Source organism: Cajanus cajan, chromosome 8, assembly GCF_000230855.2.
Source record: "Cajanus cajan strain Asha chromosome 8, NIPB_CcT2T_4, whole genome shotgun sequence".
Lineage (NCBI taxonomy): Eukaryota > Viridiplantae > Streptophyta > Magnoliopsida > Fabales > Fabaceae > Cajanus > Cajanus cajan.
The window spans coordinates 57,751,188-57,767,471 of record NC_138524.1 but is presented as its reverse complement, the minus strand read 5'-3'; the positions used below and the strand labels follow the sequence as shown (position 1 = coordinate 57,767,471).

Sequence of the window (16,284 nt, the reverse complement as noted above, 5' to 3'; positions counted from 1 at the left end):
ATGGACATACAAATGCACACCCCAATCCACCACACAAGAAACCTTAATTCAATTAGCATACAGAGCGAATGCAATGCTACCAATATAGCTCAATGAGCCCTCATTTCAATAACTTCATTTTGAAGAAAGGCATAATGAAAATGAGTTACAATCCAAGTTGGATCTCATCAAGGAAACAAAGGAGCAGTCACACATAATCGTTGAAGTTTACAAACAAAGAATAACTAAGTGGTACAACTCTCAGTTGAAGCCTAAAGACTTCTTAGAGGTTGACTTGGTGTGGAGAGTGTAGGGCAAAACATAAAAAGATTCAAGAAAAGGCAAGTTAGCATCAAACTAGGATCACCTTTTTCATATTCGACAAAACTTAAACAATAGAGCCTACAAATTAAAAGAATTCTTAGGGAAAATTATCGCTAGAACATGGAACTCCTCCTATTTGAAAACATATTTTAGTTAATGTAAATTCATGAAATATGCACTTTTTTCCTTAGTCTTTTTTTCCCTAGAAGAACGTGAAAGGGTTTTGGTTGAGGAGGTTTTTAATGAGGCACCCCATTATGGTTAATGAAATCACATTTCAACTACACCTTGATTTCTTTTATTTTTGAATGATTAACACATCGTTAAACATTACTCACCTTAAATAATTTGACAAGGTGTCCCTCTAGAGTCATCACCTGCCCAAGGATGTATTTTTAGTGTTAAGTGAAATATTTTATAAGTGTTTTGATCGTATTGCAGGAACAATAAGATTTTCCTCCCAAGTCTCCATTCAGTCAAGTATGCACCTTCTGCATTAAGCAAAATAACTGTTACAAGGTTTCCCTCTTGAGTCTTTACTTGGCCAAAGATGTTCCTTTGATGTTAAGCAAAGTATTTTTATAGGGTTTCCTTCCCAAATCTCCACTTGGCCAAGGATGTACCTTCAACATGAAGCAAAATATTGTTATAAGGTTTCCTTCCTAAGTCTCCACTTGGCTAAGGATGTACCTTTGGCTATAAATGCAAAATATTTTTACAACATTCAATTCCTCCCTAAGTTCTTGGCTAAGGGAATGCATTCAACAATAAATACAAAATAAGGCTTTCTCACCTAAGAAACATCTTCAGCATCACTTGGAAAGATTTTAGCCAAACGTATACAATTAACAAATAATAGAAAAAAGACATCACTTTTTTGTACATACAAACAAAATGCTTAAAAGTACATAACCCAAAAATAAAAGAGCAAAAATACCCATTTAGTCAGCACAAGACTAACATTAGGGCTATTAGTCAACCACCTTTTGTTCTTCTTCATCATGACTCTTAGTATCATCGTCTATAGCTTTGAGGTTTGTTTCATCATCACCTTGGCTAGAAACATTTTCTCCTTGTAAGGAAGCCTCAATATCTAGCTTGACACTCAACAACATCTTGACAAAATTTATGATTGCCCCTTTGTAAAAATCATGACCCATGATAAACTCAATCATAGGATAGGCTACAGATATGCTTCCCTTGTCGAATGGCCTGGTTGAAACAAACTTCATGTCGATCCACAATCCCCTACATTTGCTTACTCCTCATAGGCATCAAGATCCACATGAGCCCAACAAACCTCTTCTTTGCTCTTTCTTTTACCTATTCACTAATTTGAAGTTGCAACTTCAAGTCATCAACCTATTAGTGGAATTGCAACAAAGTCAAACTCGGGAGTAGCAATTGTAGTGGTGGTGTGGACTCAATCGCTCACTCTTATTTATTGTTGAGTCCAAACCCTTTATATTTAAATTATGACAAACCTTATGAACACAAGTCATGAGTCTTCTAAGTATTTATGCTACTGTTGAGTTTGCTTAGTGTGTTTAGAACATCAATTAAAGCAAACTCAAGATTGATTCAGAATGATTTTGAGAAGATGACTCAAAATCAATATGGTATAAATATCATAATGAAGTTTTAGAAGGTAGAACTCAAAATGGCTCAAAAGGAATGTCTCAACTAAGCAATGAAAATATTCAAAATACTGTGAGATTTATTTGTATGACATCTTATTCTTTAGGAATTCATTTGAAGAGATCTTGGTGGCTATGAAGAAGTCAAGAGCTTATATGGAGTAAATCATGTGAAAAACTAAAGAAGAAGTTATAGATTATGTTGATCTTGACTACAAAACATAGTTGTTGTATTTTGCACACATCTTGAGTTGTAGATATGATCTTGAGGCAAACTTCATGGCTATGGAAAGCTTGAACAATTATCTACAACCTTTATGAAGAAGTCTTGCACTAGAAAAACCTAGATCAAGGGCAAGTATAGAAATCAAAATAAAAACGTCATTTTGAGTTGCAACATGAACATGGTGTAATATTTTTAGTTTATTTGGACTTGTAGACATGCGTTTGAGCCAAACTTGGTGGTTATGGAATTAGGGGAAATGTCCTGAAGACTTAGTTTAGGAGACCAGTTGTTTGAACCATCCATAAAAAAGATTTAGTTAAAACTCAACTTCTCAGGAGATTGATACTAAAACCTCTGCTTTGAAGATTTGAAGAAAAGGCTACTCAAAAGGTAATTTCTTCTAAAGAAAAAACTGACAACACCAAAAAAAAAGTAAAAGTGTAGTGATGTCAGCATCTGCTTAAAAAATAAGCAAGCCACAACAAATTTATTTTTAAGTGGATATAAAAGGAAGACAAAGGTCTTATTTTGAAGTAAATAAAAACCAAAGAAAATGAGAAATTAGTGAAGCTTGACAAGTTTCGATCCTTACTTCATACTCTATATATTAAAAACTATCAACGTCAATATTTGTATTAGAAAAATGAAGTGTGCATCTTCCTTCATGAAAACTTTATTGTAAGAGAGTTACCCGTGATCTTTACAATCTACAAGAACATAAAAACCCACTCTTGTAAGCACTTTCCCTACCTAGATCTGAGTGTGCAAAGGTGCAGGAAAGTATAAATGAACCACAATAGGTGTTGTATGATCTCATGATAGGTGGTTATGAGGTTGAGTATCTCAACATGTGGTTAAGTGAAGAAATCTTAGCAAGTGACTAAGTGTTTTGCTACCAATAGCAGGTGGTTAGATAGTAGTGGTTTGTACAAATAGATGGCTAAATTGTAACAACAATTAACTTTGTTTTTAGTGGAAAATCCCACAAGGTTTTATGGGGACTGGATGTAGCCCAATTGGGGTGAACCAATATAAATCATGTGTTTAATTTCTATCTCTCTATCGCTTTACTTGTTTATTTAACTTGCTACATTCATTATTACATTGTTACATAATCTATTTTTACAAATAAGTAAACTTGGAAACTATTTTCAAAAAATACATTTAGCTCAAACACTCATAAGTTTTACTTTCTAAGTAACATATTTGCATAAAGAACAAATTATTATAAAGGATCTTGTTTATTTAATGTTAGTGCATTCACTATTATACTGCTACATAATCTGTTTTGAAAATAAGTAACCTTAGAAACCATTTTCCAAAAAAAATACTTTAGTTTCTAGCACTTAGAAGATCTACCTTCTGAAACTATTTTAAAAAAATATACCCAACTCCAACACTCAAAAGATATACCTTCGAAGTAACAGATTTTTATAAAAGAATTGATTTTTAAAGAGTATAACAATTCAACTTTCCTTCTTGTACGTTAACATTCACATCATTTATTGAGGAATATGAAAAAAACACAACACTTCACAACCGTCAGATCAAGAGTAATCTAATAGTTTGCTAGACATGACTCTTTGCTTCCTAAACAATGGAACTAGGCATGGCAATCTGACCCGCCCCATGAGTACCTGCCTGAACCTGCCCCAATATGGAGGAGAAAAACCTGTGTTTATTGGGTTCGGGTTCGGGTTTTCTTCGATTGATAAAATCGGGGGTGGGGGCGGGGACGGGGACATTAATACCTGCCCCGCCCCTGTACCTGCCCCGTTTAATAATAAAATTAAAAAATTATTATATATATATAAATCAAAATTAGAAATATTTATATGTAAAAATTTGTATTATTTTACTTTTCTTTTATTTTTTTAAAATTTGTTCATATTTATTTTAAAGAAAAAAAGAAAAAAAGAAAAAAAGAAATGTAGGAGCGGGGTTGGGGGCGGGGCGAGGAAACCCGAACCCCGCCAGGGACGGGAATGAGTACCCAAATTTTACCCCTAGCGGGTATTGGGGGCGGGGGCGGGGGTGAGAAACGTAAAACCCGCCCCGTTGCCATGCCTAAATGGAACCACCCCAGTTGAAGTGTAAGTGACATAATGGTTATGAAACACTGCTCCAAAAGCACCCTTGAAACTACATAAAATAAAACCTTGTTCATCTTTTTGCTAAATTCTCCAATGCTCGAGGGCATGTATACTAGATGGACCTTAGATTACTAGAAACACACACATCCACTAACACCTAGGAATGCTCGCTCGACATCCTCGAATATCGATACGATTGTGAAAACTTGGGCATGTTTATTTGGCATCCTCAGACATCGACATATTCACTAGTATCTAAGGATTCTCATTTGATATCTTCGGATGCTAATACACCCTTGAAAACCTAAGCATGTTCATTCAACACCCTTAGATGCCAACACATTCACTTGCATTTGGGGATACTTATTCAACATTCTCAAATGCAGATACACCCTTGAAAACTTAAGCATGTTCATTCGAAACCTTCAAAAATTGACACCTTTAAACTAATATTGCATGTACAAGATATCTCAATACTATATCTTATATACAACTATGTTTCAATATATTTCATTGGAAAGCTTTAGAGTTTTTTTTAAACCAAGAAAATCTAAAATAGTTTTTTTAATATCCAACTCACCCCTTATTGGATATACCATCTTTTCTAATGGCTCATTATATGTAAAGGTAATTAAGATGATTAAGCCTAATTATGATTATAAGTGAAATACAGACGTATTACCTAATTGGTAATCTCAAAATAAGGCTAAGTGAAACCTGAGTCCAATACAACTGATATAAATAGTATCATATATCGAATTAAAATTATTGTTTATAATATATTCACATTTATTATATCGAATAAGCTATTTACTTATGCGTTGGAGTGTCTTTTATAAATATATCTCATTTGACATTGCAAGACAATCAATTTGAAGAATAAATAACAAAAAAGACATAAAGATAAGATAGTAGAAAATATTTCAAACAAACACAATTTATTTTTATGAAAAAGGTGAAATTCACAATCTAAAGAGCATAATATTGTTAATTACATAATAGAAAAAAATCATTACGAATAATGATGTTGAATCGGATTTTATTTTGAAAATTTGATCATTTTGTTAAATTGCTTGATTTAACTTAGTTACTCATTTTATATGTATATATGATCGATTTTTTTAAGATTCAAACTGAATTCTTTGTAAAAACGATTCAGTTAAATGATTTGGTTAATTTTCTTCTCTAACATGATTCAATTTTTATAATTATGTTTGGTTTAATTTTACATTATTTTGTTTTGATTCAATTTGTTTTACACCCTAACCTTAGTTAATGTGCATTAACCTTAAACACCAACAATCATATGAAAAATAAAATAATAATTATTTAATAATTTAATAATTTATATTTGTACGTAATAAATTACAATTAACCGTTTAATCCATTAAGTTTGTCCATGGTAATTTGCAAATTGCAAAAGATTGTGGGCTTTAGTGTTGTCATTGTATAAAACAAAAATCAATTTTTTTTTTTAATATTAAATGCAGTTATATTATGCGACAGTATTTTTAGAGTTAAATTTTTTTTATTTAATTAAGCTTTTTTGTTTATCATACTTATTTATAAAATAATTTTATTTAAAATAAATTATCAATAATTAAAATAATTTTATGTTGCAACATAAATTATTTATTTTAAATATAAAGTATAATTAAGTATAATTTACATGTTAAAAAATTATTTATACAATTTAAAATATTATTTATATATTCAAATATAATATTTATTTATACATATATTTTATTATAAATTTTAATTATGTATAATAAATATCTAGATTGTGAAATACTTAAATTAAAATACTAATAATGATCTATACCAATGCATATTGAAATAAAAAATAACTATTCAAATTTATAAAAGAGATAATGAAATTCTTAACTACTTTTTTATCTCTATTTTTGTAAGCCTCATGTACATATAAATATTAGGGATGACAAATAAACTCGTTCTCGTGGGTAATATCAGAACTCGTCCTGACTTTGATGAGGAATACCCGGTTTGACCGGGTACGGATACGAGTAAAACCCGATATGTTAAACCGGTATGAGTACGGGTACGGGTATATACATAGCCACTCCGTACCCGTACCGGTATCCGTCCCCGATTGAATTATGTTAAAAAAATTAATATTTTATTATGTGTAATTATTTATTATAATGTAAAATATTTATAGTTGTTTAATTATTAAGAAATCTCTTGATTAAAATATGAGATAGAGAAACAATTTAATTATAATTATAATATAATAAAAAAATAATTTAAAAATATTGTGTATTTTTTTTTGTAAAAGAATAATAATAATTTTTTGCAGATAGGCGTACGGGAATGAGTTTGAGTCGCGGGGATGAGACGAGTATCATGAAATCTATACTTGACTCGTCCCGTTGCCATCCCTAATAAATACGTTAATTATAGTTATACTAAACTCCTCCACGTATTTTAGTCTCTATTTTTGTAAGACTATTTTTCCTTCAAATACATATAAATGTTAATTATTTTTATTTCTCCCCCCACTCTTTTCTCTCACTTGATCTACTTTCTCACTTTTAGTGTTATCTCTACTCCTATTCACTCCTACACAATAAGCACCTCCACTCTATTATTTTTTAATTTTAAAAAATAAAATTGATGCATGAAATACCTCTTTTCCAATAATAATATAGAAAATAAATCTCACAGCATTTTTGCTATCTTTATTAGACATTTTCAATGAAGTTTTCTCTATTTTTTTTCTCTCAAATAGAAACTTTTATTTTATTATTATTATTTTATTTTAAACGTATATATATATTCACAACTATCTTACAAATATAATTTAATAGTATGGAATCTTAATAAAAAAATTTAATCGAAGGGAATAAGAAGATAAAGAAATGAAGAGAAGTTGAAGAGAAGAAAACTTTTTCCGATATAAATTTAGTTTTCTCCCAATGATGAAAAGATTTGAAAGAAAAGGGATTTAATTTTTTTTATTAAAAACATTCTTACTTATATTTTTTAATTCAAAATTATAAAGATATAAAAGTAATACTTTTTCAAAAAGTCATCATTTTTTTCTCCTTATGAACTAAATAAAAAAATTAATTTTTTCTCTTCTCCATTAAAATTTTCTTCTTCTTTTAATTAAACAAATTTTTAACTTTTTATTTTACATCTTCTCTTTTGATGCAAACATTAGGTAAAATATTATTTTGACTAACTAAAATAATTTTATCTTTTATCTTTATATACACTCAATATTCTTAACTACATATTTATTTTAATTTATTTTCTTTTATGTCTATCTATAACTTAATTTTATTATTATTTAGATTAAATTATCTTTTTATCTCTTATAATATTAAATTCATAATTTTAACTTTTTATTTTTTATTTTTTAATTTTCATTTTCAGTTTTATAAAATTTATATTTTAACTCCATCGAATATTCATTCATTAATTTATAAAATTATTATATTAATCATGATCTAATATAAAAAAATATAACAAACTAAAATTTAATAATATTTAAATTAAATTTCACTTTTAATCTCATATTTATGTCATATAAATAATAAAATAAGTGATAAAAAAAATAAAAAGAAATTAATAATTTAATTTAATTTAAATATTATTAAATATAAATAATGATGATTAATATTATAATTTTAATAATTAATGAATCAATATTAATAATTGTAAATTTTATAAAATTGTAGATTTAAAATGAAAGAAAAATTATAAATTTAATATTATTGGAGAAAAAAAGTGTAATTTTTATACGATACAATAGTTATTATTATCTAAAATATAATTCATATAAAAATAAGTATTTATAAATACCGATGAGAAAGGCGGCAAAGAGATGCAGAAATCTTAGGGTTTAAGGGGCGCGGAGGAGGAGGAGGTTTGTCCGAGACATGGCTTTTTGGGGTAAGCAAGTGGTTTGTGCATTTTGTTGCTGCTGAGCCTGAGGTCTAAAAGCTAACCACAGTTCATTCACTCACTGTACTGCAGGAGTGGAAGTAAAACCGGGAAAGCCTTTTAATCATAAATATGACGACTCGAAAGGACGCCTCCATATTTCAATGGTAATGTGATGTAATGTAATGTTGTTCAGAAACCACAAAAATAGATCGCTAACGGAATATATTAATCTAGGCCACTTTGGGGTGGGGCACTGCAACAGCAAAAAGTACACTGCAGTGCAATGTAGGAAACCGGCGCCCTGTATATCTCTGCTCCCTCTATCCTGGAAACACCGAGTCATTGCAATTAAATTTAGAGCTCGAGGAAGTTGATCAAGTTGTTTTCTCTGTAATTGGCCCTCGGAGCATTCATCTATGCGGTTACTATCTTGCCACTGCCCGCAATACCAATCTTATTGATGATTCGTATCCTTATTCCCCAGTTTTCTTTACTTCAATTGAAGTTTACTTTTATTTTCCACTGTTTTTTTGTATTATATAATTTCCTTCACTACGATGGAAAGGGAATCATATGGGGAGGATATTGCAGATACAGAAACAGAGAGATCTGATAACAGTGATGAAGATGAGTATGAGGATAGTTTTATTGACGATGACGGCTTTCCAGAGGTTTTCCCACCATCTCCTATTTCCAATGAAGGCACGTTCAAATAATAATGTCAATCCTTTCTCGAGTTTGTCCCCATTTGAAAACCTCAATCATATCTGTGTTTTTTGTTTGACCTGACTGCAGAGAAACCAAAAGGTAGGAAAGGCAGCCTTCGACGGCTTAGGAAGAAATACCAGTCAGTAGAGTCGGATGATGATGACTGTTATGAGCAAACCATGGAAATCGAAAATGAAGATAACATACCTATTTCATCTCTTTTCAAAAATACAGCACCTGGAAGGGCTTTGGACCAGGAAATAGATGCTAGTGATGACAGAGGAGCGGGTAATGCCAGCAACAACAATGGTGATGATGGTGGAAATAGTATTGTCGAAGCAAATTTAAAATCTGACCATGTCCTTGTAGATAGTCAGACACACAGGTCACTCTTCTTAATTCTCAGTCAATGTTCAAATGCATGCTTGCTTTCCTCAGCTTCAGGTTGTAGGGAATAATATTTTGTATTTTTTGTTCATAAATTATGTTTCATCTGAAACAGGGAAGATGAACCATCAAAGCACTTGTTAGATCCTTGCACACTTCTGGATGTTGAGGATATTAAAAAATTAAAAAAGAAAAAGAAGGGAAAGGAAAGAGTGACAAAGAGCTCCTATAATGGCCATTCTGTCAAACTAGATAATGGTATAGGTGGTCAGCCAAAAGTGGAAAAGATAACCCAGGATTTTGTAGCAGGAAATAAACAAGAGCAGCATGCTGATGATAAGTGAGTGATTATCTTTTGGGTTCTTGATTCTAAGCACCTGCATTTACATGATTGAATATTATAAGAAATTGTTCTTGCTGAGTAATATTTGTCAGTTTTTTGTAGGATAACCTGTTAGACTAATATAGAAAATTAAACCAAGTTATATACATGTGTGTGTTTGTGGAGCATATCAAGTGATAGTTTTTGTTGTGAGAAATAAGTATAATAAATATAGACCATTAGATAATATTTGAAAGATCGAGATTAAAAAACAAATACACATGATTTTTTTAATTAGTCAATAGTCATGTGACTACTAATTAGTCACCCATTAGTCACCCATGGATGGTTGTATGACCCAAATTTATAGTTCTCACATTCTTAAAATGAAAATTGTTCTTACTAGAGTCTAGATATGTCCCTTATATAAGTGTGTTTTAGGAATTTAATTATGAAGCACTGATTGTGTAAGGTTTTTTATATTATCTTCTAATCATAAATTGCTATGTATGGTGAGCTTATTGATTTTTATGATAAATACTTCAAAAGTCATATCTAGGACGATTCTTTATTGACTAATAGTGTTAAAAATTTACATTGATAGTGCTTAAAAATCAAACTCACATCTTAGAATTATTTAGGGTGCTTGATTTAGGAATGGACTGGTTACTGTTCATAGTAATTGCTTTACTTGATACCTCTCTTTAAAACTAATTCAAGGAAACTTCTGTTTTCAGAAGAAATTCTTATTATCAAAATTAAATAACAATATAAATAACCATAAACAGATTATAAGATTTAAATTGTTAGTTTTGGCGTGTGATATTTGGAATGTCAAGGTGGTGCTCCTTTCGTGTGCTAAATTTCATTCTGAAATTTCAATGCCAGCGGGTTATTGTCAAGTATCAAGTGAAATGACGATTTATCTGTTTATTTTGAATAACACATAGAGTCTAGTGACAAGCACAGATTGATTCACATATCTGGTTGACTTTTATGGATCTATGGCTCTACACGGCTTTTGGCAATGCACCCTTAGGTCCTTGAGTGAGGGTGAGAGAGATTCATTGGTGATGGTGGTTTCTTTTTACATTATCTTTTTTTTTTTTTTTTTTTTTTTCTGTTTTAAAACCACTTGTGGATGTTCTTATGATATGCTAATGAACATTTTACATCTAATCAAGGCTCATAAGATACTGGCCTTCTGGGTATCATATTTTGGATTGGTTACTTATTTACTTAATTTTAAATGTGAGATTAAGGACTATAAGGATAGTTTTATATTAGAGCTCAGCTTTGATTTCTTACTTGTTTATTCTAATATTAGATGTGTATACCAAGGAATACAAAGGATCACCCCCACATGCATGCCCTTTGCTTATGATATGATTTTAGTTGAGGCATTAAGAGATCTTAAATCTAAACTTAACTTTGGAATCAAAAGGATTAACTCGAGTAGGAGTAAGATAGAGTGTATGCATTGCAATATTGGCAAGATACAAGAGGAAACTGACTTGTAGGTAAAAATTGGAGAATGTCATACCGCAAGTTCCTATGTTTTAGTATTTAAGATCAATATTACAAAATGATGGGAAATTAATGATGTCACATTGTCACCCGCAAGATACAAGTTGGGTGGTTAAAATGAAGAAAGGCATTGAGAGTTATTTCAATTTGTAATAGCAACATATCTGCCAAGCTCAAGGGAAAGTTTTATTGTAGTGTTGTATGACCAACAAAAATGTGAAAAGGGATTTTAAGATAATTAATTTAGTCTTGATACAGAAAAGGGCGTGTATGAAGCTGAAAGAGGAAAAAAAACACTATAAGCTTCAAACTTTCAGTGCATGAAAATAACATTTTTCAAAAATAAATGCTTTTTAGCAAGTTTTTGCAGTTTGTCCAAATACATTGATTATTTTTCTAACAACTTTTGCAACAGGTGTAAAAGCTTCAGATATTGAAAAATATTTAATTACATATTTGTTTGTGACTACCTATATGCCACCTTGATAGAGGATTTGTTCCTTGGTTAAGTGCTTACTTTCAATCACAATGTTCTAGAAAGTAGAGCTTAAAATGCCCTTATGTACTACCTTTTTTTGTGTTATTTGCAAAGATTTCTGGTTTGGTTGTTAATCTGTTTTGTCTTTGATATGAAGCAGGGAAACTGAAACCATGGATAAAATACTACCTTCCTCTCAGGTTGATAACAGACAGGGTGAAAAGCCAAAGAAGAAAAGGAAAGAACGGTCTAAGGAGGAGGTGCATCTGGTTGCTACTGATTCTTACCATAACAATCTTGTTAATCTGCACACGGTTAATGAGTGAGTTTTTCTTAATTAACTTCTGTTTATAACTGGATAGTACTTGTTTGCTGTTTTTTTTTTTAATAGAATAACCATGCAACATGATATATATTTGGTAATGAAGAAGGTAAAAAATACTCTTCATGTGCTGCACATGCAACAGCAACTCACAAATCAGTCTTTTCAGCAACGGAGATACCATAATTGGTGCTTATGTTAGTAGTACAATTAGGTTTGCCATCCTAATGAAATTTTTTGAGAGAATACATGTCATTCACATTTCACAGGAATTCTGTTAGGGGCCTAAATATAGAAGAGTATGATGGAAAAGATTAGAAGAGTTTCCCCCAAAATGGACCAAAAATGGACTTCTAGCCACGATAATACCCTCTATATATTCCCCTTTCCGCATAATAGGCTCCCTCACCCCATAACATGTCTAATTATCCATGCACACCCTCATCTCATTATCAGACCTAACAAATTATACTCGTTGTGAAATATCCACATGCTTATACAAGTATAGCAAAGGAATTTATGGTTCCCATGGAATTTACCTCAATATAATATGCACTTGGTGCTTCATAGAATTGTGCTCTTCTGCCATCTTTCTGCAAGTTGCAAGCAACTAAGGTGTTCTTTCCCATCACTTAATATTGCAGATATAGAAATCAAATTTACAAATGACTTTCAAAAATAGTCTACCATTTCACAATTGAATACTGAATGAAACCCCTTCAATGCTAAAAGAAGTAAAACTTGAGAAGAATTCTCTCTCCTTACCAATGAATTTATGCAGTTACTTTCAATAAAGATGTCATGTTGAAATTGTCCAACATTCATTCACTTTGTTTTCTCTGCTGCCATTTCCTGTGATTTTATTTTATATTAAACTTGTGTCATCCTGTTAAAGAAAGAAAAATGAAAATTTTATATCTGATATGCTTGAGCAAATCAGCAGGGATGTTAATATTTCAGACAACGTTGCATTGCCTTCTGCTGAGTCGGATCCTAAAAAGAGTAGAACAAAGAGGAAAAAGAAAGGACAGGCAAACAACAGTGACAATGGCTTTCATGAAGATATCATCCAAGAGGACAAAGCCAACAGAGATGCAGCAGAGTCCCAGAATCTGATTCATAATTCTTTTGAAGATAAAGAGCAGCATCAGAAGCTAACTAATGAGAAGTACATGCTTTAATTCTAAAATTGAACTGGTGACAGAATTAATTTTATTAAAAAAACCTGTCAAACTAGTGAACATTGAACAAGTTTAAACATTTCCAAGACTATCTGGGTAGTTATGTCAATGCTGACTGACTTGAATTGGTTCAATTTTTTTATGCTTTGTTAAAGCATCTATAAAATATCCTTGTTCCTTTTAAGTAAGAAGCAACTAACAAATAAAATTCCTATATCAAATTGAAAACAAGTTGATTTTGAATCAAGCAGTAAATCTTGCCATACTGCTCAAGGAATATATAATAGAAAGGAAGCTAAAGGGGAATAAAATATAAGGAAAAACAGCAATTAACAAGGATAAGTGCCTTGCTAGTAGTAGTTCTAATATAGGTTAAAAACTTAGAATAATAATTCAAAAAACTCATGATTTCATGGCAAGTTAATTAGCTATTATTTGATAGGGTAGTGATAAGCATTAATACACAACTGAAGTGGGACTGCCATTCAGGTCTGCAAATCCTGGGAGAAAAGGATAAATATTTGTCTTTTTTGTGAATTAGCAGCAAACTGACAGAAAAATTGAAGAGTTGCTCATTTAAAGACACAACCTAGTACATGGGTTATTTGGTTTAGAATACATTTAAGAAGACAATTGCCCTAGCTCCTCGGTCAGTATCAATATGAATTTTTCTTATTTTGCTGAATGGTGATAAACTTATTTCTTTACGCCATTTTCACTATTTAAGTTGTGTATAAAGAGCTCTTTATTTTTTTGTGTGTTTATTGTCTACTTTTAGTCTGAGACATACAATATAACCTATTTTGTGCAATCATCTTAGATTTTTAATTTTTCTGGGCCAGCAGTGCAGACAACAGTGGTCATGACTTCCTTGAGGATAGAAAAGTTAAGAAAAGGAAAAAAATGGGTAAAAGTCAGGGCAATGGGGAGCTTGTAAATTCTGATATGCCTGTATCACTATTTGTTGAGCAAAGAGATGAGACTCAGATGACGGAGGACAGAAATAAGAGGGAAGATGCAGAGCCTTCCCAAGTTAGAACATTGTCAAATGGACTAGTTATTCAAGAACTAGAGAAGGGGATAAAAGATGGAAAAATTGCTGCTTTGGGGAAAAAGGTAGTTCATTTAAATGATTTTAAATATTTGAGCAACCAATTCTATGAAATCAAACCAAAAGAATTGCTAAGCCACTAGGATTAAGTTAGTGGTGAGGGGTTCAGCAGTTTACATAAGGTCATCGAACCTCATTAGCACCATTGTATCAATAAATAAATAAATAATGAATTCCAGATTTTGATTTGACTCAAATAAGTAGTCTTTGGTTACAGATCAGCATCAATTACACTGGCAAGTTGAGAGAAAATGGAGTAGTATTTGAGTCAAATGCTGGCCAAGCTCCTTTGAAATTTCGCCTTGGTAACACCATTTACTTAAACATTCTGTTACCTGGATGACTCTTTTAGCTTACTTGTATTAACTTTTTTCAGGTAAAGGAGAAGTTATCGAGGGTTGGGATGTTGGCCTTGAAGGTAGTCATTTTGACATTTTATCTATGTTCTTTTCCATCGTCCAGCTTTTACTTTTATTGAATGAACGAAATGCCTGTAATATTGTTTTTTGACATGCCCCTTCATTAATTTCTCTAATAGGGCCTGTTTAATGGCGTTGTTTTTATTTCCTAATCTCATTTTCTGTTTTTATTTTTTTATTACAAAACTGTAACTATTTTTCTATCTGTTTTTTCCTTCAAAGATTTGTACAAGGAAGAAACAACTTTTTTTTTGTTTTCTCGTTTTCCTGTACAAATACTTGAAAATAAGAAATAAATTGAATACAAGGTGACAAATTTTGTAATTAACAAGTGAAAACAGAAAATGAAAACTCAAGCTAACGTCCTTATTGGTTGAAAAGGAGCGTGTGTCCACACATTGCTGGAAAGAGTGTTACTAGCTATTTTCATATAAATAATATTCTATTTACCATTGTGATGTATATGCATGTATATTCATGATCCTCAGGCATGCAAGTTGGAGAAAAGAGAAGACTTGTAATTCCACCATCATTGACGTGCGTGATTAAATCCATGTGTCTAATTAATTTCCATTTTCTATGCTATAATTTCTTATTTGGGATCTCTAAAACCTCTAATGTGTGCATGTATCAGGTCTGAGAGTGATGGTTCAAGTGCCAAGATACCACCAAATTCATGGTTGGTTTATGACTTTGAACTGGTTAAAGTTCATTGAATATTTCATCCAACCGAATGTGGCTGATTACATTTTTTGGATGAACGCGAAAAAAACGGAGTTATACAGTGGACTGTCAAAAACCAACTGTACGTCAAAGTTTTTATTTTTTGGTTGAATCTCTGGTGTCCGGTGAATAGTTTTTGGAGTGGAACAGTGGTTGACTCGCGCAACCAAATCCGAAGTCTTGATTCTGAGTGAAAATGTTCAAACACATAACGGGCTGATTTCCTTATTGTGATAAAAGCAAACATTAAACAACTGAATACAAAATGTTTCCGTAGTGGGTTAGTTAACTATTTTGTTGGACCCGATGGGCAGCGGAAGGTAAAGTGGGTTTGAATTAAACATGTCAACGAGGCTAGTTAGGACTGGGTCGTGTGCTTTCTGTCGCTGCTCTTGTCAATGCACCTTTAGTTTTTGGATGCTTCTTCAATCCAGACATTTGGTCGATAGTATACAAAATTTGACAACTAGTCCATGCACATGCACTTCAGATTTCCATCCTAACATCCAGTACAGAAAAATAAAAACAAATGAGATAAAATTATATACTTAGGCACGAGAGATCCAGACTTGGTTGCAATTATTGAATAAAAAATGGTAATAGCACATAATATATTCTTTTAAACATTTTTTTTATTAAAACCATATATAAATCATAAAACTGTATTAATATGCTTTTTAATTGAATCCTTTTCATAATTTTATAATTTTACAAATTTTAATTAATAGTTAAAATATTCCTCGTCGTTGAATTTTTTTATCCTGTTAAAGCATGTTTGAGAGATAACTTATTTTTCTCCTCTACTAACATAGATAACTTATATGTGCATAAAAAACATTTTTGTTTTTTTTCCCTCCCTTAACAAATTCAAACATTTTACACTTAAAAATTTATCTCTTAATTTACACATTTAGTAATTATTTTAAAAATTATTA

General features: G+C 31.2%; 1 protein-coding gene across 5 annotated transcripts; it reads left to right on the top strand.

The window, feature by feature from the left end:
• The first annotated feature begins 8,055 nt into the window (after nt 1–8,055).
• On the top strand, nt 8,056–15,641 carry LOC109818980 (peptidyl-prolyl cis-trans isomerase FKBP43). 5 transcript variants are annotated; one of them, XM_083062920.1, is made up of 13 exons: nt 8,056–8,177; nt 8,262–8,335; nt 8,406–8,638; nt 8,737–8,873; nt 8,967–9,264; nt 9,382–9,606; nt 11,751–11,915; nt 12,856–13,083; nt 13,939–14,212; nt 14,425–14,512; nt 14,584–14,625; nt 15,115–15,163; nt 15,261–15,641. In XM_083062920.1, the coding sequence occupies exons 1-13, from the start codon at nt 8,165–8,167 to the stop codon at nt 15,340–15,342; spliced, it is 1,908 nt and encodes a 635-aa protein (XP_082919046.1). In that variant the 5' UTR covers nt 8,056–8,164; the 3' UTR covers nt 15,343–15,641. The 5 variants fall into 5 exon arrangements, with proteins under 5 accessions (XP_082919046.1, XP_082919042.1, XP_082919043.1 ...); XM_083062916.1 differs by lacking the exon at nt 15,115–15,163; XM_083062917.1 differs by lacking the exon at nt 15,115–15,163 and having other exon boundaries at nt 8,057–8,177; nt 11,754–11,915.
• The last annotated feature ends 643 nt before the right edge of the window (nt 15,642–16,284 follow it).